This window comes from Mustelus asterias, chromosome 7 (assembly GCF_964213995.1).
Source record: "Mustelus asterias chromosome 7, sMusAst1.hap1.1, whole genome shotgun sequence".
Lineage (NCBI taxonomy): Eukaryota > Metazoa > Chordata > Chondrichthyes > Carcharhiniformes > Triakidae > Mustelus > Mustelus asterias.
The window spans coordinates 45,981,379-46,004,359 of NC_135807.1; the positions used below are offsets into that span (position 1 = coordinate 45,981,379).

General features: G+C 41.5%; 1 protein-coding gene across 2 annotated transcripts in view; it reads right to left on the reverse strand.

Moving 5' to 3' along the window:
• The window catches only part of otud6b (OTU deubiquitinase 6B), a 28,460-nt gene extending 13,682 nt beyond the window's left edge, over positions 1-14,778 (reverse strand). The window contains exons 1-6 of one of the 2 annotated variants that reach the window (XR_013498310.1): positions 14,615-14,778; positions 10,697-10,851; positions 8,923-9,021; positions 8,436-8,752; positions 7,996-8,100; positions 545-606 (exon numbers count right to left, since the gene is read on the reverse strand). Coding sequence is in view for 1 of the 2 variants with exons in the window: in XM_078216007.1 (XP_078072133.1) it covers positions 545-606; positions 8,440-8,752; positions 8,923-9,021; positions 10,697-10,851; positions 14,615-14,684 (699 nt within the window). In the remaining variant the exon portion in view is untranslated. The remainder of the gene's footprint in view (positions 1-544; positions 607-7,995; positions 8,101-8,435; positions 8,753-8,922; positions 9,022-10,696; positions 10,852-14,614) is intronic. The other variant, XM_078216007.1, reaches the window with a different exon arrangement.
• Between the last annotated feature and the right edge of the window lie 8,203 nt (positions 14,779-22,981).

Consider the following 22,981-nt stretch of genomic DNA (forward strand, 5'->3'; position numbering starts at 1 on the left):
TTACCCCCTATAACATAAGCTTTTATTTTCTGCAATAACCTTTGTTGTGGCACTTTATTAAATGCCTTCTTCTTAACTTCAGAGAGCACAATTCCATTTCAATGGGCATCCCAGGAATTAACCCAATGAACATACCACTTGGCTTTCTAATTGCCTGTTCCTCTATACTAACTTGGTGTTTCTTGTCTATGAGCATGTACAAAACCAGAATTAAATAACTTCTTAGAAAGCAGAATATTTGGAAATTTTTCCCCCAAGGAAACAAATGGCAATGGTGGCAAAATGAAGGACTATTTTTCATAAAAGGAAAACACATTCTGACTACAATCACATCTTGTGCATCAATTTAAAATCTGACTCCTCTTCATTAGGATAGTGGGAAAGCAGTTATAATTTTAATATAATGTGCTGGTTATGATTAGCTGAAGGACAGTGAGAATATTATTCCAGTGAAAGGACTAGCTTTTGTACTGATGGATGACTTCTCTTATCACTTATGAATTAAAATATGATCAAAAATAGATGCAATATGATAATACCTTACCTCAAGTTGTCCACCCCAGGCTGTTGTGTTGGCTACTTCATCACAGTACTTTTCAAATTCCTCTGAAATAGAGATACTTTTTGAAGGTATGACATAAAAAAAGTTGCAGAGTATGATACAAATTGTATTATTTCATTCAACTAAAAGATGCAAATCAAAGGCTTCCAATCAGGAACTCAGCAAGTGGGAATACTATGGTCACATCCGACCAGTCTGTGACACTCCATTGCAATATATCACCATCACAAAAATTGCATTGTTTGAACTAAAAGTGTAAGAACTTTCAATGGTCAGATTCAAACGATAATCCCTGATACAGTATGGATGATAAAGTAAGAAATAAGAGCTGGATTCCACCATACAACTCTTTGTGAATACTCTACCATTCAATAAAATCATGAAATTCACATTCCCACTGTATTCCCATATCCCTTATTAGTTGTATGTAATTGTATGTTGGTGGTGGGCATTAACCAGAGAAATCGCTTGTGTTCCTATACAAGGGGGCAGCTTGAAACTGTGGTTGGTCGGCGAGTAGGTGCATGTTTTAAATGTGTATCTCTGAAACAACTGCTGATAAAAAAGTGTAAAGACTGGCTCCGCCTGACTGTCTGGATTATAACATGGTAGGCAAGAATGGGCCTATGTAGGTGAAGGTTGGAAACTGAAAAAAATATTTTCACACAGAAAATGAAAACCTCAGTGGCCATAGCGAAAAATGGCAGAAAGCAGTTAGGATTTCAAAGTTCTCAGTCTGAAAATGACCAGTGGAAGAATTAAGTGGGCATGTTAACATGAAGTACACCCTACCAAAGAGAAACAAGATGGTGCACTTTGCTTCCTACAAGTAAAATGAGAAGGGATGCGAGAAGCCTATCTGTTGGATATTGATGAATCTTGGACCTTCTAATATAGTTCCTGGATAAAATCAATTAAAAAAAAGATGATCAGTTAAATGCTTGCGAGCCACGATCAGAATCTAATAGATTTCAGAAACAGACGTTCATTTCGTGGAAAAATATATCACAGACTTTAATAGGTAAAAAAATTGACAAAATTCAATTTCGGGGTCACTGAATCAATACTGGATTGTGCTAAGGTGTCTCAAATGGACAGGTGTTTGGTTCTGGTGAAGGATCAAATGTCTGCTGCCTTAAAGGAATCCCTGGGGAAACAGGGATCTCATTCATTCCTTCATGGAACAAATGAGACATTCTGTGATGTCACAGAGAATAGAGAATGTAATTATGACCAGATTTCAAAACAGGCAGAATGAGGATGGAAGTACCTTTAACAGATCTGACTATTATGGCAGAAGACAAAACATGAACAGCAATAATTGATGAATGAATATAGGTTAACTATGCAGTACTAGATACGAGTACTTCAACAATATGCAGTTGAGATTGGTCAAAATTTTGTTTTCATTCACCAATTACTGAGAATCAACATAAGGTTAAGGAATATAAAAGCACTACTTGGGGTTTGCTGTTAATAAAACCTTAAGGTCAATAAAGAGAATTGTAATTCTATGTAAAACAGCTGGAGTATGACCTATAGGTACTGATGTAGTCTCTAATGAGATACTATCCTGTTGGGTAAACTGTCTATATAAAAGGGCACAAATGAAACTTGGCAGAGTACGACGAGGCAATTACTTTTGGAAAGCCAGTTGATCTGCAGTCAGGACATTATTATATCCCCTTAATAAAAGTGACGGTTCTCTCATCAGAGAGGTGAATCAGGTGACAAGAATAAGGAGAAAAAAAAAGATTGTCTTAAAAACTTACATGGACAATTTGGTCACCCTACTTGTTAAAGGTTTAAAACACTGCTAAGAGATGCAGGTGTGGTTGATGACGAGTACATGAGGCTAATGAAAGAGAGAATGATGAAATCTGGAAAAAGTATCAGAGGACATTTCCATATCCTATTGCAAACTTTCCAGTGGCACATGACTTTAATGAGGTAGATGCCGTGGATCTGCTGGTATGGGATAAAGTTAGATATATTATTCCACATTTTATAGACTGGTCAACAGGATTTTACAGTAATAAAGCCAAAAGGTTATTACAGTCAAAATCATAGCAGAATTGATAGGAATCAGACTGAGGACATCACTGAAGTTTCTGACTGATAATGGAGTGGAATTTGCCGACAATGAGTTCAGAGACGTGTGCAAAAATATGAACACCACAGTCAGAATACCACAGAAACAAGTTCTGTTAGCAATGGGATTGCGTGAAAGGAATAATGTGAAGATTGTGCTGGGTAAAATATTTGCTGATCAACCAAATTGGAGATTAATAACCGCATATGTGGTTCATATAAACAATTAACTCCACATGTTTGAAGGATGTGGATCCCATCGATTAGTCTATGAACAAAATCGAAAACTGCCTTCTGTTCTGTGTGATAGTCTTTCTGCGCTGGAAGGTTCTACAATTAGTATTTTTTTCTGCACATTTAGAGGCTTGACAACCAGGGAGCCAGGTTTTCATCAAAGCTTAGGTTTTGAAGAAGAGAGCACTAAAGTATCGGTTACGTCCTGAAGCAGACTTCAAGTCAAGAGATCTAGGGCAGCATCTTGAACCTGCAACACTCTGCCTGCAAGATAACTGGCAGGGGCTCAAGATCCGGTGAAACCCAGAATTTACAAATTTTGCCAGCGAGATAATGATCTCCAATTTTCATTACTCGCCGGCAACGTAATCAGGTTCACGCCATTGTGCGTTTTTCTTCCCCAGTTATTAGGTTGCCCTTTAAAAGCAGCCGCCCCAATCTCAGTGGAGCCAGTTCCAAGAATCCCCGCCTCACCAGGCTGACGCCGCAAACCACGCCCACTCTGTTTTTGGCAACTAAAGGGGCAAGATCAGGAGAGAAAACTGGCCAATGGAGCTGGAGAGTTCCATGCCAGTTCCCTCACCAGAACAGACACTCTGCCAAATTCTCGTAGATTCCGCCATTAGTTTACCATAAAAAAGAGTCACAGGAAATAGAAAGATCTTGGTATGGTAATAGGTTGCAATGGTTATCAACAAAGCCACAAAACTGTTAAGATTCATTCATCATGATTAACTGGAACAAATTACAACATTTCAAACTCTGAACAGCCAACAGAAGTAAACGAGGCATGATTAAAATGAATGGTTTTGCAGACTCAAAAGGGCCGAATGGTCTACTCCTGCTTCTATATCTTGTACCTCAGGTGTTCATGTGCATTGTGCTTAAGCTAAGGAAAAGAATGGAGCAGGTCAAGGACTAGATAGTAGACAAGTGATCATGATACACACAACAGAGCTATCACACCCACAGATGAATTGCCAAGGGTGGTTAACATATATTCCAGAGGGGGTGGGGAAGGACAATAGTGGGATATGTGGGAAAAGCCACAGGCAAGGTTAAATATTGTTTGAGTGCTCAGGATGATGGCCAAAAAAGTGAGGCTCATGGACTGGCAGAACGTGGTGTTAGAGTGGAGACTAATAAAACATAGTGCAAGTTCTGATAATGGATCTGGAAGTGAATCTTGTGTCAGAAAATGATCACATCCTGGAGAAAAAGCCTCCATTACTGCATGTTACAGATCTCACAACAGTCGTCCTGTCACATGTAAAATTAGAAGAGAAGGCCATAGCCTGAACAGATTAGACAATAGAATTCATGGAACAATCTAACATAAGTACCACCCTACGAAGGTTGCCTGGCTGCCAATAAATCTGAGGATAACTTGATATGAGAGACAAAACAAAGAGTTGGATAGTGGGACAGGGTTAGGAGTTTATTCTGAGGTACCAGATCAGGATCAAAATCACCTTTGGTGCAATAGTGGATTTATACTGAAAAAGTCTTTGCAGGTGGGACTAAGGACTAACAGGATGCCGGTTGCTAGAGGTTTTGAAGAGCGATCAAGTGATTCGAGGACATTCTCTCACAGTTGGCAGAAGTCATCTTAAAAATCTTTATGGCTCTTTTGCACACATATTCATGTAGGGCAATCAACATAAAAGGTCACATTTCTGCAGGGCGATACTTTTCAAAGGGAAGTGTTGGTGAAACCGCCAAAGGAGGCAACAGATGCAAAGGAAAACCACACAAGCTAAACAAATGTCAATGGCCTGAGTGTTTCAGGGTATGGTATTTTTTTGGTGTGATGTGTTTTGGTGAAAATGATTTGTGCACAACTAAAAGGAGGATCCTACAATGTTTTATTCGGATCATGAAGGGAAACTTTTTGGCATCTTTATGACACATGATTTCTTATGGGGTATTAGTGCAGAACTTGAGAAATGGATTATAAGAAAGATTAAAGTAGAATTTAAAATTGGGAGTCAGGTTTGTGGGGCTTTTAAATATTTTGATTTTACATATATTGGCAAAATAGGTCTGGAAAAATCTTTCAATCAAAAATCCCACTTAGAATGTTACTACCATCCCAGTTATCTCAGATCACAGAAAGTTGATGGTGGGGATTTCAGCAATGATAATGCTGTTGAACACCTCCAGAATGTTAATGCTGGGGGAATTCAGTGATAGTGATGCTATTGAATGTCAAGGAGAGATGGTTAAATTCTCTCTTGTTGGTGGTGATGGTCATTGCCTGACACTCGTGTGGCACAAATATTACTTGCCACTTATCAGCCCAAGGCTGAATATATTCCAGCATTTGTTGCACGCAGACATGAACTGCTTCATTTTCTTGAGAGGTTGTGAATGGTTCTGAACACTGCACAACTATCAGCGGACATCCCCACATTTGATGTTATTATGGAAACAAGGCCATTGATGAAGCAGCTGAAGACAGTGATATCATGAGGCTGAGATGATTCACTTCTAACAGACAAGAGCATTTTCCTTTGTGCTAGGTACGATTCCAACCAGTGGAGATTCCCCCAAGATTTCAATTGACTTCACTTTTGCTGGAGCTCCTTGATGGTATAATCGATCAAATGCTGGCTTGATGTCAAAACAGAGTGACTGTCTTTCATGTGTTGAATAAAATTGAAATTGTTCCTGTTTTGATTTAAAATTGACATTTAGATTTATAGTTTCTTTAAGTGCTGGTAACAGGAATGAATGCAGTATTTCCTTTAATGGATTTTGTACCAGCTTCTACACTCTGGAGACAAAACTTTAATGTTCAAATCATCCACCTTTAAATTTAACAGATTTAGTGTACACAATTCTCCATGGGAAGTTTTTTTTAAGGAAAGGTGTACAATTTCATAAAATGAAGTATCAAAGGCCAAATCCACACTTTCCCCAAATAGGCACAACAGCCTATTTTCACAGTCTATGCCACCATAACTGTCTTCACTTTTCTCTAAGAGGAATCCAAGGGTCAATAATGAGATTTATAGAAATTAGAGCACAGAGGGATATCATTCAGCCTATAATGTCAATGCTAGCTTTTCAACTGGAGTTATTTATTCTAATCCTAGTTGCACACACTTCCATATTCATGAAAGCGAAGTTGCCCATTTAATACAATCATCTCAGCATGAAATAGTATATATTCTGAACGATTATACATATATTGAATATATTCAATTGAACATATTCATCGAAGACACAACCAACATGCACTTCAAGCAGTACAAAAATACTTTTGAACTTCAATATAACAAGGCTGAAGTTCTAGCCAAGCTGAAAAGACTTAGAACAAATGGCATACACAGACACAGTTGAAGTCAAATAAGCTCCTGACATCCGTGCTATCTTAAAAACATGATGTTTTCTCTCAATTTTGTCTACAAGGTGGAACCAAGGATTTAATATTTGTCACAGGATTCAGAGCCTCTGACCTGCTCTTATGGCCACATTATTTATGTGGCAAGTCAGTTCAGTGTCTGGTCAATGGTAATCCCCAGGATGTTGATAGCATGGGATTCAGTGATGGAAATGCCATTGACCACCAACGGGTGATGGTTTGATTCTTACTTGTTGGAGATGATCATGCCCGGCACTTAGGTGGCAAGTAATATTCACACCACTTATCAGTCCATCAGTTTGTTGCATTTGGACATGGACTTTCTCAGGATCTGAGGAGTCATAAATGATGCTGAACATTGTGTTATCATCACTGAACATCCCCACTTCTGATCTTGTGATGGAAAGGCGGCCATTGATGAAGCAGCTGAAGATGGTTGGGCCTAGGACACGACCCTGAAGGCATCCTGCAGTGATGTCCTGCAACTAAGATGATTCACCTCCAACAACCACAACCATTTTTCTTTGTGCCAGGTATGAGTCCAATCAGCAGATCCTAGGATTCCCATTGACTTCAGTCTTGCTGGGGTTTCTTGATGCCACACTCAAGTCAGGTGTGGCCTTGATGTCAAGGACAGTCACACTCATCTCTTGAGTTCAGCTCTTTTGTCCATCTTTGAACCAAGGCTTTGGTCAGGTACTGAGTGGCCCTGGTGGAACCCAAACTGAGTGTCAATGAGCAGGTTATTGCTAAGCAAATGGCGCTTTATAGCACTGTTGAGGACAACTTCCATCAATTTACAGGTGATCAAGAGTAGACTCATTGGCTCAGTTGGATTTGGTCTGCTTTTTGTGTACTGCATGTACCTGGGAAAATGCTAGTGTTGTAGCTATACGGGAACAGCTTGGCTAGGAGCAGCACAAGTTCTGGAGCATAAGTCTTTAGAACTATTCTGGAATATTGTCAGGACCCACAGCCTTTTGAGTATTTAGAGCCTTCAGCTGTGTCTTGGTACCACATGGAGTGAATTGAATTGGTTGAAGACTAGCATCCATGATGCTGTGGACCTCCGAATGAATCATCCACTTGGCACTTGTGGCTGAAGATCGTTGCAAATCCTTCAGCCTTATCGTTTGCCTGGTGGAATGCAATAGAAGGGTTTTTTTGGGGGTGGAGGCCAATGTGTGGAAAGCCAAAGTTAAACAGAAGAACATGAAGTGGGATGTAGACATTGCAGAGCTATGGTGAGAAAAAGGCAAATAGATTAGTAAATAAAGATGAAGGTCTTGAATTCAATCACTGAGGAACAGAATGCCAATAGAATTTGGTGCAGGTAGAGGTGATGTGTGAGATTAGTGCAGGGCAAGATTCAGGCACAGAAGTTTTAGAAAAGCTGTGGTTTAAGGAACAGCGGAGCTGCTGAGATGCCTACTGGGGAAGTTAACTCCAGAAGTAACAGAAACCTAGTTAAGAATTTGAGCAATAATGAGGGGTAGAATAATAGTGCAGGGAAGCAATGTTGTTAGGTTACAATAGGCAGTCTTAGTCATAGAGAAGGTATGGAGTTTGAAATGCAGTTTAGGATTGGACAGAATAGCTGAGGTCTGCATTATCAGATTCACCATGAGAAAACAGTTGGGGAAAGGTTGTGTTTTTGGCAGGTGCCAAACAGATGACTTCAGCTGTACTACATTTTAAAAAGTTCTGACTGATCCACAGTTTAATGTTTAACAACTCTCACCAGTTCAAAGATTTCCCATTCGTTGCAACTCCCGAACAGTGCGCCCTCTGAAGAAGCATAGAATCACTGGCATCAGTTTCTGGATTTCCGCATTTGAAAAGTACACTCCAGAAGTTTCAGAGGGACAACAAAGGCAAATGTTGATAGTTTCATGATCATTACCACGACAAAATCCAGGCCAAAAATCACTGAAATCAGCACATAAATGAGGAGCAGGAGGCAGACTAGAATCTTAATACAAACGAGTCGCCCTCGCCCATATGTGAACAGAAAACTGGAGATGCACTAGTTAAAGTATATTAATGGCCTCTAACAGAAGAGAAAATGGCATTACAATGTTTCTTCCTTTGTGCAACAAAGGGATAAAATGTAAATACGATTGCGAGTTAACTTTTAACAGAATCTGTAACTTCAAGCAAGTGAAGCACCCAGATTGACACTTACCAGGTGTATACAGGTCTCCTGTATTACAGTTGCTCAGAAAAGGCAGAAAATCATCCATGTGACTTCTCATGAATTCAGCTGCCTGTGTCCTTAGTTCTGCAAGGGTCAATAGACTGTTGTGTTTTTTAAGTTGATCTTCGATAGCTTTGTACATGCAGTGACCATCAGATGGAATCTGCTTGATCTGCAACTGCCTTATAGCAAGGATTTCAGCAAGTTTCTGATTTTCCAGGTGCCTGACTCCTTTCAAATTCTCAATTTCAGCTTCAGCTATTCTCTCTTCCCTTTCTTTGTCCTGAGCAGCTTTCTTTTCCTTGCATTGGAGTTGAAAATATATATTTGTAAAAATGATTTCAATCAAATATTAGAAAATGTACTTAAAAACATCATCTTGAACTTAAAACTGTACATTTGCTTCATGTTTTCTTTTCTCAAAAAATCAAGAGGGAAAATACGATAAGATATTGGTGGTCCAAAACATACCCTTCTTTTCTGTGCCTTTGATATCCGAGACTGTTTAATTGCTTGCCCATTTTCTATCTCCAATTCTAAATTTGCAATTCCATTGGTAGATGATTCAACCTAAAGGGAAAGGATATGATCAGAACTGAAGACCTTGCTCAGATACCCATTGTGACAAAGCTTTGGAGCATTAATTCACGTTATTAATGCCATTGCCCTTGTTTGCCTGTGCAAATCCCTAGACTCAATTCCAGAACAGAATAACAAGGCTTTCTACAGCCTTACCAATTATCAATACTATATGACAGAGGACATGTTAGGTACAATGCATGTAATTAAGACTTGCATCACTTAAATTAAAGCCAAACTGATCCAGAGAATCTATATTCCCTCACCTCAAAAGTAGTCAGACTAATGAATAGTATTCTTTGCTTGTGTATTATTGCACACACTTTTTAAATATAGGAAAAGGACATAAAATAGCACAAAATGAGTACAGCAATAATGGTTTTAAAACACGCTAACTTGGAACAGCAAGGTTTTGGAGTAGCTTATCTATGTTGAAAACTGGCTTCATTGTAAATTGCAACTTTTGATTGGTTAGTAGCGAGTTGCTGAAGTCAGCAACGTTAAAGTATAATTTTGAGATACACACTTTCTGCCAGTTATTACATAGTCCTGACTACAATTCCTGCAAGCTGGGCAAATGACTGCATTGGTAAATTTTATAAGATTTGGCAAACTTAATATTTTTAATCCATCAAAACAGTTGTTTTACAGAATTAGGCTCTATCATTTCATTCACTTTCAAACAGTAAATGCATTATATGGTAAACTGTATTAAGGTATGATTATATGGTCTTATAATCTGTAAGGATTCAAGTGTTATGGGGATAAGGTGGGAAAGTGGAGGTGATCAGCCACAATCTAATCTCATTGAACGGCACAGCAGACTCAATGGGCCGAATGGCCTACTTCTGTTCCTATGTCTTATGGTCTTGTATTGAAGAATTTATTTTCCTTCCCACGCAGAATAATTTTTACTGACAGTACTCCCTTAAGATTTCTATTGCAACACTCCAATTTTTAGAATGCTGTTGAGAACTTCATGGATGGAATTGTAGTGGGCGGGACATGGACCACGCAAAGGTCCGTTGACTTCGAGCGGGATTTTCTGATCTTGGAGTGAGCGCGGCCGACCATCCTGCCCCATGTATCAGTATTTATATAAATGATATACTGAGAATGAACTGGCAGATATCAACTGCAGCATTTATTTTCAGCTTTGCTTTCAAATGCAAGAATGCTTAACCAACGAAAATGAATCAGGAACTCTCACAAATTCACGTTTCTTTTCAATGCTATACGTCAGTGCACTATTGCGATATTTATATACAACAAATGATTGGAAATCTATGTTAAAGCTGTGACAAGCCAGATATTCAGAATGCATATAAACAATGATAATAAAGCTCAAGGTTGTGGCAAAACCAAATAACTTTTCACTATTCTATTCAAAATAGATCAAAAATGATCTGAGATTTGGGTTTGCAAGTTAAAGTTTGAGGACAAACACTTTTCACTTCTGTGATGAATCTTTCATTGTAGCATTTATACTATGTAACAAAAGCAAGAATGAGGATGCCCTAAGATTACAACTCTCGATCTGAGGCTGCATCATGCACTGACGCCAGGAATTTTTTACAATATACCTAGAAACTGTATATCCCAGTTTATTTGAAAAAGGAGGAATCTGATTTATTTGCGGAATCTAAAAACAATGCCATTCCCTCACCGTACTAGATTTATCAAGTGACCGAGTGAGCTGTTCAAGTTCCTCCTCATGTCTTAGTTCCAATTCGGCCTCAAATTTTGCGACTTCCTCTACCAGCTGTTTTCTTCTTTTCTTGTCATTTTTAGCAACAGCATTTTTCATTGCCTGGATTTTAGCTGCAATTCAAAGTGAAGGCATAATATTTAGCATTTTGTTTTGCATATCAGAATGATTTCTACATATACACATAAAAAAGGACATGCCTATTTAGGTGTAATTTAATTGAGAAGTTCAGTTATATCATACAAGTAGTGGTTTGGCACAACTGAGTGGGCTGCTAGGCCTTTTCGGATGGCAGTTAAGAGCCAAACACATTGTTGTGGCTCTAGCATCACTCGTAAGCCAAACCAGGCAAAGATGGAAGATTTCCTTCCCTAACGGCCTTAGTGGACCAAATGGGTTTTACAACAATCAATTCTAGTTTCACTGTCACAATTACTGAGTAGCAGCTTTCAATTCCAGATTCATTAATTGAATTTTATTAATTAATTGAATTTAAATTTCAACAGCTAGCAGGGTGGAATTTAAACCTCTGTGCCAAGAGCATTAGCTCGGGCCTCTAAATTACCAGACCAGAGATACTGCCACAACAGAAGGAGGTGTAGTGCAAGGGTGGTGTAGTGGGCATGTCACTGGACCAGTGACCTAGAGACCTAGGCTAATGCTCTGGGAACATGAGTTGACACCCCACCATGGCTGCAGGTGGAATTTAAATTCAATTAATAAATCTGGAATTGAAAGCTAATCACAGTAACAATGACCATGATGCTATTGTGATTGGTTATAAAAACCCACCTTATTCACTACTGCCCTTACCTGGTCTGGCATATATGTGACTCCAGACACACAGTAATATGATTGACTCTTAAGTGTCCTCTGAAGTGGTCAAGCAAGTCACTCAGTTTAAGGTGAATTAGGGATGAGCAACAAATGCTGACCTAGCCAGCCATGCCCATGAAAATTAAAGAGAACACCACCATCTTCCCTAACTTGCCAAACTTCCTTCAACAGCACCTTCCAAACCCAAGACTGTTATCGCCTAGAAGGACAGAGGTAGCAAAAGTATGGTAACACCACAACTTGCAAGATTCCCTCCAAGTAAGACACCATCTTAACTTGGAACTATATCACCATTCCTTCACTGTTGCTGCCAAAATCCTGGAACTCCCTTCCAAACTCCTGCACCAGATGGACTGCAGCAGTTCAAAGCGGCGGCTCACCATGACCTTTTCAAGGACAATTAGGGGTGGGTAACAAGTGCTGGCCTAGCCTGTAACATCAACCTCCCATGAAAGAATAAAAACAATCATAAAAGTGAAACTCAAATCTGATGGATAGTTCAGTAATATTTCTTAAATATTACAACTTTTGTAACTATGTCAGGTAAATTAACACATAAAAGTGATACTGCTTGCTATTCACAAAGTTATTGGAATTATTCAAGCACCAGAATGTAAGGGATCACATGCTGAAATTGTTAGCTTGCACATTTAAATGTTCCCAAGTCTCTGTCACAATTGCCCTCAATTGTTGAAATACTTACTAAACTTATAAACTAACTTGTCTCTGGATACACCTGCTTTAGAGGGACTGCATTCTTAAACTTTGGCATAAGGTCTGTTTTTAAATAAAGAGGGCATCTTGTAGTATTAAAATACAAATGCTTAGTATTTTACTAGCATTACTTATTTTCACCAACTTTAATACAGAAAGCTCAGAGTTTACAACACCTGTTTCTCCAAAGTTCAGTTTTTCTCAACTAACCATTGAAATCAGACAGTTAACAGTTTTAATAATTGTGATATAATCTCAGTAAATATTAAATTTAATTTCTTATTTATACAAAACGGTTGTTCAAAATCTCAGTAGCACAAACTAAGAATAGAACATTAAGAAAGGAAGCACAGCAGGGATTATTTATTTCTCATTTATTATTTCCTACTTTTTTCTCCAACACTCTTTTTCAAGCTGATATTGCTGGCAATATACTGTAGATCACTTGGGGAGTTCAAGTTGCAGTGACAAGATGTATATCTGGTCTGCAGCTATGGATTGGGTTGGTAGAGGTTCCAACTTTCTTTCAATCACATGGCTAACCAGGATCCCTCCTACTCATACTGCCTTCCATTTGTACATATTGGAAGGTAAATAACCAACTTGTTTGGATGCGCCATGAACGCACCTTTCTTGACCATCAAGTCCCCAGGTGGGACTCAAGCCTGAAGCTTCTGAATCAGAGGCAGGGAGGTTACCCACCAGACCAGATAACCTTCCAATAAATATGCCCAAATATTTCAGAAAGCATTAGATGTGTTTGTGCCAACACCATGCAGCTCAATACAAATGCAACATCTTCTCAAGTGCAATGTCACTAGATATAAATAAATGTATTAGTGCCAACACTTGTGCAAAATGTCAACTCAATGTAAATGTAACATTCCTTTAAACGCAATAAACGTATTGTTGCCAAAGCCAGTGTATGACAAAGTAAATGTAGCAACCTTTGGATTGCAATGTTTGAATGTATTTAGCCAACATGGCCTGATATACCTCAAAGTGCTTTTGAACTATGATTATCACTTTTGCAATGTACAAAATGTCTTTTGGGATTTTAATATATTTGCTTTATGAAAATCATTTGGCCAGTAAAATTGAACTAAAAAAAGACTATCCCTCAGCCCCGATAAATTTCAATTTCATAATTTTCAAAACTGTCAGGCCAGAGTGATCATTCATCTTAATTCCAAAGTTAACAATCAAATCCTTTAATTATCCACACCAGTGCTGCGCAAATCCCCACCCCCAGATCTGCTTCCAAGCTCAGTGTACAAGTGTTAGGTAACCAAATGAGTGCACTGTCAAATTTTACTTTTCATTTAATAACATTATATAATTACAAAATAAATTGTATTTTGCACCAGCTGTGGCTCACCCGAGTCACAAAGTCCCAGGTTCAAGTACCACTCGAGGACTTTTGCACAAAACTCAAGGTTAACACTCCAATACGGTACTATTTCAAAGAATCATAGAATCCCTACAGTGCAGAAGAGGTCATTTGGTCTATCGAGTCTGCACCGACACTCTGACGGAGTATCGTACTCAGGCCCTCTTCCCCAGCCTATCCCCTTAACCTCGCACATTTTTCGTGGTTAATCCACCCAACCTGCTCATGTGTGTGGGAGGAAACCAGAGTACCCAGAGAAAACCCATGCAGACACAGAGAGAACGTGCAATCTCCACACAGATGGTCACCTAAGGCTGGAATTGAACCCGAATCCCTGATGCTGTGATGCAGCAGTGCTAATCGCTGTGCCACCCCACACCTGATGAAGGAGCAGCGCTTTGAAAGCTTGTGATTTCAAATAAACCTGTTGGACTTTAACCTGGTTTTGTGAGACTTCTTAGTACAGAAGAACAAGGGGGTTAGTTATCTCTGCTGTCCTGGCTAATAACTCACACACAAAAAATAATAATTTCTGTTCATCACATTGGTTTTTGGGGGGAATGTTTGCTGCATATGCCCAAACTGCTTTCTCACGCTAAAACAGAGCTTTGTAAGTGATTTGAGGGGTTCGGCGAGTCTGGAGAAAAGAGTCAGGAAAATCCCAAGTGAGGGCCCGGCAGGATCACTCAGCTCCAGGCCGGGGAGAGCGAGTGAGGCCTCGGGCCGGGGATCAGCCCCTGGTCTGCTCCCCGCAAACCGGTAAAAGCAGCAGCCGGACGGTGTAAATGTCATGCAGGCCCACGGCTGGCCGCCGGCATCGTCCCCTCGACACAAAGCCAGCGGCTCCTCTCATCCTGGGGACAGCAGCCGCTTCCCGGCCCAGGAGCCGCTCCCTCTCTTCCCCCACTAAACCTCCCCAGATCCCTCTCACCTACCCTGCAATTCTTTCTTTTCCTTGCGGTGCTTTTTAAAAAGCTTCTCCTCCTCCGTTTCTATTTCCTCCATGGTGTCTGCAGCGACCCAGTCCTCTAGCTGAAATGCGGCCTGTGGCTGTGAAGATCAGCCATCCTCTGCAGCACAACTTTCCCCTTTCAACTCTAACCCCAACACTAATTAAAGCTGCACTACACTCAGTACCTCTTTATAAACTCTCAGTATATTAAAAAAAACACTACAGTACATCGTCTACTTTCATTGGAACAATAAATTCTATAGTCAATTACTGTGCCAAACACCAACCATATTTTGAGTCTACAACCCTAAATTCAGTTGACAACTTGCATTTAAAGAGGGCATTTAAACAAATTGACATGTCCCAACCGGGCACAAAATAAGAAGGTTATAAAGCAAACTTTTGATTCCGAGCCACATAAGGAGATATTAGAGCAGGTCATCAAAAGCTTGAATCAAAGAGGTATGTTTTAAATGGAGGAAAACAAGGTAGAAGGATGGATAAATTAGGGCACTAAAGGCACAGTGACTGGAACAATTAAATTTTGGGGTGTTTTGAGAGTCCACGATTAGAGCAGCGGAGACATTTCAAAGGGTTGTCTGGCACCCCAGGACTTGATGGCCAAGAGAGATACAGCCAAATAAGTTCGTTATCAACCTTCCAACACATGCAAATGGCAGGTGATAAGAGTGGAAGGGGATTCTTGGTCAGCCATGTGATTGAACGAAAGTTGGAGCCTCTACCATCACCACCCATAGCTCCAGACTGCAACATGCATGTTACCACTGCAAATCAGACTCCCTGATCTGTAACACACTATCAGTTCCAGAAAAAAGTGTTGGAGAAGGTAGAAAAGAATAACTGAGAAGTAAATAATCCTCTGTAGGGCTGGCAGGAAAAGAGAATCTTGAAGAAAGAACTAAAGAAAAAAAATCCAAGACTGGCCAAGATGTTAGAACATTGCAGCAGCAGCAGAGGCAAGCTCTGACACAGACCAGATAGCTATGAGCAGAGGGCCAAAACAGCAAGCAACAGCAGAGAAACAGGATCAATTGCAGAAACAATTCCAGGGCTTAGCAGAAGCATGAAATCCACCCTACCACTCCCAGAACCATTTCAGAGTGTGAAGTTGTTCCAGTGAATAAAATATTCATTAACGACTTAGCTAATGACATAAAAAGTGAAATATCCAAATTTGCAGATGACACAAAATTGGGCAGCATTGTAGATAATGTTGAGGACAGCATAAAGCTACAACAGGATACTGATAGTTGGGTGAATGGGCCAAGTTGTGGCAAGTGGATTTTAATATAAACAAGTGTGAGGTTCAGATCAAAAAAGGATAAGGATATTTTGCAGAAGACACAAAGTTAAATTCTGTGGATATTCAATGAGATTTGGGGGTTCAGGTGCTCCTTCAAATGCCACAAACATGTGCAGAAAATAGGAATGCTGGCCTTCATATCTAAGGGGTGTGGTAAACCACTGTTAGCTTATTACCTGCTCCCCACCCCCCTGCCTCAGTCTGGACCAGTTCATCGGCATGGGTGTGCTCCAAGTCTTTTGCTAATATAAGCCTATTTGTTCTTGCATAAAAACTAGTCTTTGCTCGATTGATGGTGCATCAAGGGGCTGGTGAATAGGGATGCAAATGTTATGCTGCAGTTGTACAAAACCCTAGTTAGACCTCACTTAGAGTGCTGTGAGCAGGCATGAGCACCACACCTTAGGAAGAATGTTTTGGCCCTGGAGGGAGTTGAACACAAATTTACAAGGATAATACCTGGACTTCAAGAGTTAAGTTATGAGGAGAGATTAGACAAATTAGGCCTTTATTCTCTTGAATTCAGAAGGTTGAGGGATGATCTGATAGAAGTCTACAAAATATTTACAGGGAAGGACAGGGTGGATAGGATAAACTGTTTCCACTAGTTGAAGGCTCTAGAACGAAGGGCCATAATCTAAAAATTAGGGCCAATCAGGAGAGATGTTAGAAAACACTTATCCATGCAGAGAGTGGTGGAGGTTTGGAACTCTCTTCCTCAAATGGCGATGGATGCTGGTTCAATTGTTAGGTTTAAGTCTGAGATAAACAAATTATTATTGAGCAGGGATATCAAGAGATATGGGCGTGGGGCAGGGACATGGAGTTAGGCCACAGATCAGCCATGATCTTACTGAATGGTGGAGCGGGCTTGAGGGACTGAATGGCCTACTCCTGTTCCGACATTCCCATTTTCCTAATCTCAAACTTGTTGGACAATTGCAAGGGCTGAGGCCTGCATTCCTGCCTGACTTACAGTCACACCATCTGACCACTGACAAAATCAGAAGAACTTATGTTAAGGGGTGCGACTGCCTTCAGGAATAATCCAAGCAACTTTCCCCCTCCCTTATGTGTTGCAGTGTCTGCAGCTCGGCCTCCAGCTCAATGACTGAGTCGAAGAGCCTCAAACCACAAGAATTTACTGCAGAAATGTTTGCTTTGGATCACACTGGCATCCAAAAGATCCCACATTCTGTAATTGCAACACATTGCCTGGCCTGCCATCCTTAATCTGTTTTAATGAATTAATTATTACCACCACTTATTGCACTAATTTAAACTGTAGTAATAGAATAGATCTTTGACACTTAAAATATTTTAAAATGTACATATTTTTCTAATTTCCAGCTAATTACACACTGTCCCTAAGAGGAGTTGCTCACCAATCAATCAGCTCATGGCTTTCCTGTGATGCCACGATTTAATTTTTTTTCAAACCTGGTGCCCCCCTGCAGTCCGAGCTTTGCTCTTTATTTATACCTTCTCCCTCTCCAGGTCCACTTTCTCTGCACTCTTGCAATAATGGTAGATCTTGCTCCGTTTTTATATATTCAGGTGTGTTCCTTATAGGTTTGTTTTCTCCACTCTCTCCCAGGTGGAGGATGTAACTATGATGGGGAGAATGAGTTGTGGGGAGATGTAAAGTGAGGGTTAACATCAGAAGTATACATGACGCTGATGTAACAATTATGTCAAATCACATGACTGAATAGTAAGAAATATCTTGAAGAGAATATTGTGGAGGTCCGAATATGTAAATACCTGCTGCAAATAGAACATAGAACATAGAAAAACTACAGCACAAACAGGCCCTTCGGCCCACAAGTTGCGCCGGTCGTGTCCCTACCTACCTCGGCTTATAAATAGACTTACCTATAACCCTCAATCCTATTAAGTCCCATGTACTCATCCAGAAGTCTCTTAAAAGACCCTATCGAGTTTGCCTCCACCACCACTGACGGCAGCCAATTCCACTCACCCACCACCCTCTGAGTGAAAGACTTACCTCTGACATCTCCTCTGTACCTACTCCCCAGCACCTTAAACCTGTGTCCTCTCGTAGCAACCATTTGAGCCCTGGGAAAAAGCCTCTGAGAATCCACCCGATCTATACCTCTCAACATCTTGTAAACCTCTATCAGGTCACCTCGCATCCTTCGTCTCTCCAAGGAGAAAAGACCGAGCTCCCTCAACCTATCCTCATAAGGCATGCCACCCAATCCAGGCAACATTCTTGTAAATCTCCTCTGCACCCTTTCTATGGCTTCCACATCCTTTCTGTAATGAGGCGACCAGAACTGGGCACAGTACTCCAGGTGGGGTCTGACAAGGGTCTTATAAAGCTGCATCATTATCCCCCGACTCCTAAACTCAATCCCTCAATTGATGAAGGCCAGCACACCATACGCCTTCTTAACCACCTCCTCCACCTGCGAGGCCGATTTAAGAGTCCTATAGACCCGGACCCCAAGGTCCTTCTGATCCTCTACACTGCTAAGAGTCTTACCCTTGATATTATACTCCTTCATCCCATTTGACCTGTCAAAATGGACCACTACACATTTATCCGGGTTGACGTCCATCTGCCACTTCTCAACCCAGTCTTGCATCCTATCTATGTCACTCTGCATCTTCTGACATCCCTCCAAACTTTCCAGAACACCACCAACCTTCGTGTCGTCGGCAAACTTCCCAACTCATTCCTCCACTTCCTCATCCAGGTCATTTATGAAGATGACAAACGGCAAGGGTCCCAGAACAGATCCCTGGGGCACTCCACTGGTGACCAACCTCCATTCAGAAAAAGACCCATCTACAACCACTCTCTGCCTTCTGCAGGCAAGCCAGTTCTGGATCCACAAGGCAACAGCCCCTTGGATCCCATGCCCTCTCACTTTCTCGAGAAGTCTTGCATGGGGGACCTTATCGAATGCCTTGCTGAAGTCCATGTAAACCACATCTACCGCTTTTCCTTCGTCAATGTGTTTAGTCACATTTTCAAAGAACTCCATCAGGCTCATAAGGCACGATTTGCCTTTGACAAAGCCGTGCTGGCTACTTTTGAGCATATTAAACCTCTCTAAATGTTCATAAATCCTGTCCCTCAGGATCTTCTCCATCAACTTACCAACCACTGAAGTTAGACTCACCGGTCAGTAATTTCCTGGGCGATCCCTATTCCCTTTCTTGAATATAGGAACCACATCCGCAATCCTCCAATCCTCCGGAACCTCTCCCATCTCCATTGACGACACAAAGATCATCGCCAGAGGCTCTGCAATCCCTTCCCTCGCCTCCCACAGTAACCTGGGGTCCATCCCATCCGGTCCTGGTGACTTATCTATCCTGATGCTATTCAAAATTTCCAACACATCCTCTTTCTTAATGTCCACAAACTCAATCTTTTCAGTCCGCCTCAATCCTGTAGTACAACCAGCCAGGTCTTTTTCCACCGTGAATACCGAGGTATTCGTTAAGCACCTCTGCTATTTCTTCCGGTTCTGTACAGACTTTCTCACCTTCACCTTTTATAGGTCCTATACCTTCACATCTCATCCTTTTACTCTTTACATATTTATAGAACACCTTAGGGTTCTCCTTAATCTTACCTGCCAAGTCCTTCTCGTGACCCCTTCTGGCTCTCCTAATTTCCTTCTTAAGTCCCTTCCTACAAACCGTATACTCATCTAGATCCCTATCATCGCCTAGCTCTCTGAACCTTTTGTACGCTTTCCTTTTCTTTTTGACTAGGTTCAGCACAGCTTTCGTGCACCACAGTTCCCGTAACCTACCAAAGCCTCCCTGTCTCATCGGAACGTTGTCATTCAGAACTCTAGACAAACATTCCTTGAAAATCTGCCACCTTACTTCGGTACTTTTCCTCGAGAATACCTCCTTCCAATCAACGCCTCTAATCTCCTGCCTGATGGCTTCATATTTCCCCTTACTCCAGATAAACACTTTCCTAGCTTGCCTGATCCTATCTCTTTCCAATGATAGCGTAAAGGAGATAGAGTTATGATCACTATCCCCAAGATGCTCCCCCACTGAGAGATCCGACATCTGTACAGGCTCATTAGCCAGTACCAGATCGAGTACAGCCTCTCCTCTTGTAGGCTTATCCACACGCTGTGTCAGGAAACCTTCCTGAACACACCTAACAAACTCCTCCCCATCTAACCCCCTTACCCTAGGGATATTCCAATCGATGTTTGGGAAATTAAAGTCTCCCATCACGACAACCCTGTTATTCCTACATCTCTTCAGGATCTGTTTCCCTACCTGCTCCTCAACATCCCTGTTACTGTTAGGCGGCCTATAGAAAACACCTAGCAAAGTTATCGACCCCTTCCCGCTCCGAACTTCCACCCACAGAGACTCTGTAGACAATCCCTCCACGGCGTCCACCTTCTCTACAGCTGTGACATTATCCCTGATCAGCAGTGCCACTCCCCCCCCTCTTTTGCCTCCCTCTCTGTCCTTTCTGAAACATCTGAAGCCCGGCACCTGAAGCATCCAGTCCTGTCCCTGTCCCCAAGTCTCCGTAATGGCCACCACATCACATTTCCAAGCATCGATCCACACTCTAAGCTCATCCACTTTATTCACTACACTCCTGGCATTAAAATAGACACATCTCAGATCTTTGGTCTGAGCTCTCCCCTTCTCCGTCACCCATCTAATCACCCTCCTACACTGTCTACAATCCTTCTCTATTTGCGGGCTAACCTCCTCGCTCTCAGTCAACTCATCACGATTCCCTCCCCCCAACCTTTCTAGTTTAAAGTCTCCCAGTAGCCTTAGCCAACCTTCCTGCCAGGATATTGGTCCCCCTGGGATTCAAGTGCCACCCGTCTTTTTTGTACAGGTCACACATGCCCCTAAAGAGGTCCCAATGATCCAGGAACCTGAATCCCTGCCCCCTGCTCCAGTCCCTCAGCCACACATTCATCCTCCACCTCACTCCATTCCTACTCTCACTTTCCCGTGGCACAGGCAGCAATCCTGAGATTACTACCTTTGCGTTCCTCCTTCTCAACTGTCTACCTAACTCCCTATATTCACTTTTCCTCCCTATGTCAGCGGTACCAATGTGTACCACGAGCTCTGGCTCCTCTCCTTCCCCCCTCAGGATTTCTGGGACACGACCAGAGACATCCCGGATCCCAGCACCAGGGAGGGAGACCACCATCCGAGACTCCCGTCTGCCTCTGCAAAAGCGCCTGTCCGACCCCCTTACTGTTGAGTCCCCGATTAATACTGCCTTCCTCCTCCTTTCCTTAGCCCTCTGTGTTACAGGGCCGGACTCTGCTCCAGAAACACGGCCACTGCTGCTTCCCCCTGGTGGGCTGTCCCCCCCAGCAGTACTCAGACAGGAGTACTTATTGTGAAGGGGCACATCCACTGGGGTGGATGTGCCCCTTCACAAAATAAATAGTTCTGGTTAAAAAGACAATGGGCTCCATCTTACCTGCCGTTCACACCACGTTCCCGCTGCAACGAGGTTGGAGAATTTGGCGGCCAGCCAGATCTCCATTCACTGCAGCAGGATGGGAAAATCCTGCCAGCATGAACGGCGGTAAGATTCCGGCCAATGGAATTGAGCAGGATACTTTTGGGAGACTAGACAATCCCCAAACCCCTTACCATACAAAAAAACAGTCGCGGGTTTGGAAGGTGAGCGTAAATGGAGACTATTCCATCACATTCCTCTGGCTTGTGCCTTATAAATGGTGAATAGGTTTTGGGAAGTCAGTAGTTGAATTACTCACAACAGAATTCCCGGCCTCTGACTAGCTCTTGTAACCACAGTATTTATTGCTAGTCCAGTTAAGTTTCTGTTTAATGATAACCTGCCCTGAGATGTAAATGGTGGGGGATTCAATTATGGTAATGCCATTAAAAATCATGGGAGATTGTCAGATTCTCTCTTGTTGGAAATAATCATTGCCTAACAGTGTGTGGAAAATATTACTTGCCACAATTCGGCCTAAGTATGAATGTTGTCCAGGTCTTGCTGCATGGGGGCATGGACTGCTACGGTATGTGAGGAGTTGCAAATGGTACTGAATTATTATCAGTGAACATTTCACTTCTGATCTTATGATGGAGAGAAAATCATTAATGAAACAGCTGAAGATTGTTGGGCCCAGGATACTGGGCCTGGGATGATTAGCCTACAACACTGAACACTATCTTCTTTTGTGCCAACTATTACTCCGATTAATGCAGATTTTTTTAACGTTGGAATGTGAAAGAAAAACCTCCCGTTAGTTTATAAAATGAAGTATAGTGTAAACAATAGTTTGCCTGGGTAATCAGCAAAGTGCAATATGCTTGCAGATTAATACTGCTTGAGGAACCAGCTTGGAGCTGTTGGCCCTCTGCCAGCAGTTAAGGTTCGCAGTGCAAGTTCTTAGTTTAACAGATTTTATTTGGGAAATGATGCTCAAAGACAACACACACAAGAATCTGATTGTGGCCTGAGATCCGTTCAGTTGCGAGGTTATTTGCTATCCAGGCCTTTGCTAACATTCTTACAAGTATCCCGCTATTTAAACTCAGCTGAAAATCCATTACATCGTACGTCCGACATGACCTTCACTCTTGTTTCACACTAACTTGCAACAGCTCAGCATTCTGGAGAGTTGCTTTCATAACAAAAACCGTGCTTACTTGTATGGAAATGGTAAACATATGTATCTAGTAGAAGATTAAGACCTACACAAAGTTATTTGCTGATGATAATCAGCAAAACCTTGGAAATTTGGGCTGATTTATTGCCATTTTATGGAATGTGTTCCAACAGTTCCACATAAATTGTCTTTAACTTACAAAACTGAGATATGACTATGAAATGGATTCTTTAACGCTGCCTTCTCTGCTAGGCTTTTTAACAGTAAGAAGTCTCACAACACCAGGTTAAAGTCCAACAGGTTTATTTGGTAGCAAATACCATAAGCTTTCGGAGCGATGCTCCTTCGTCAGATGGAGTAGTTATCTGTTCTCCAACAGTACACAGAC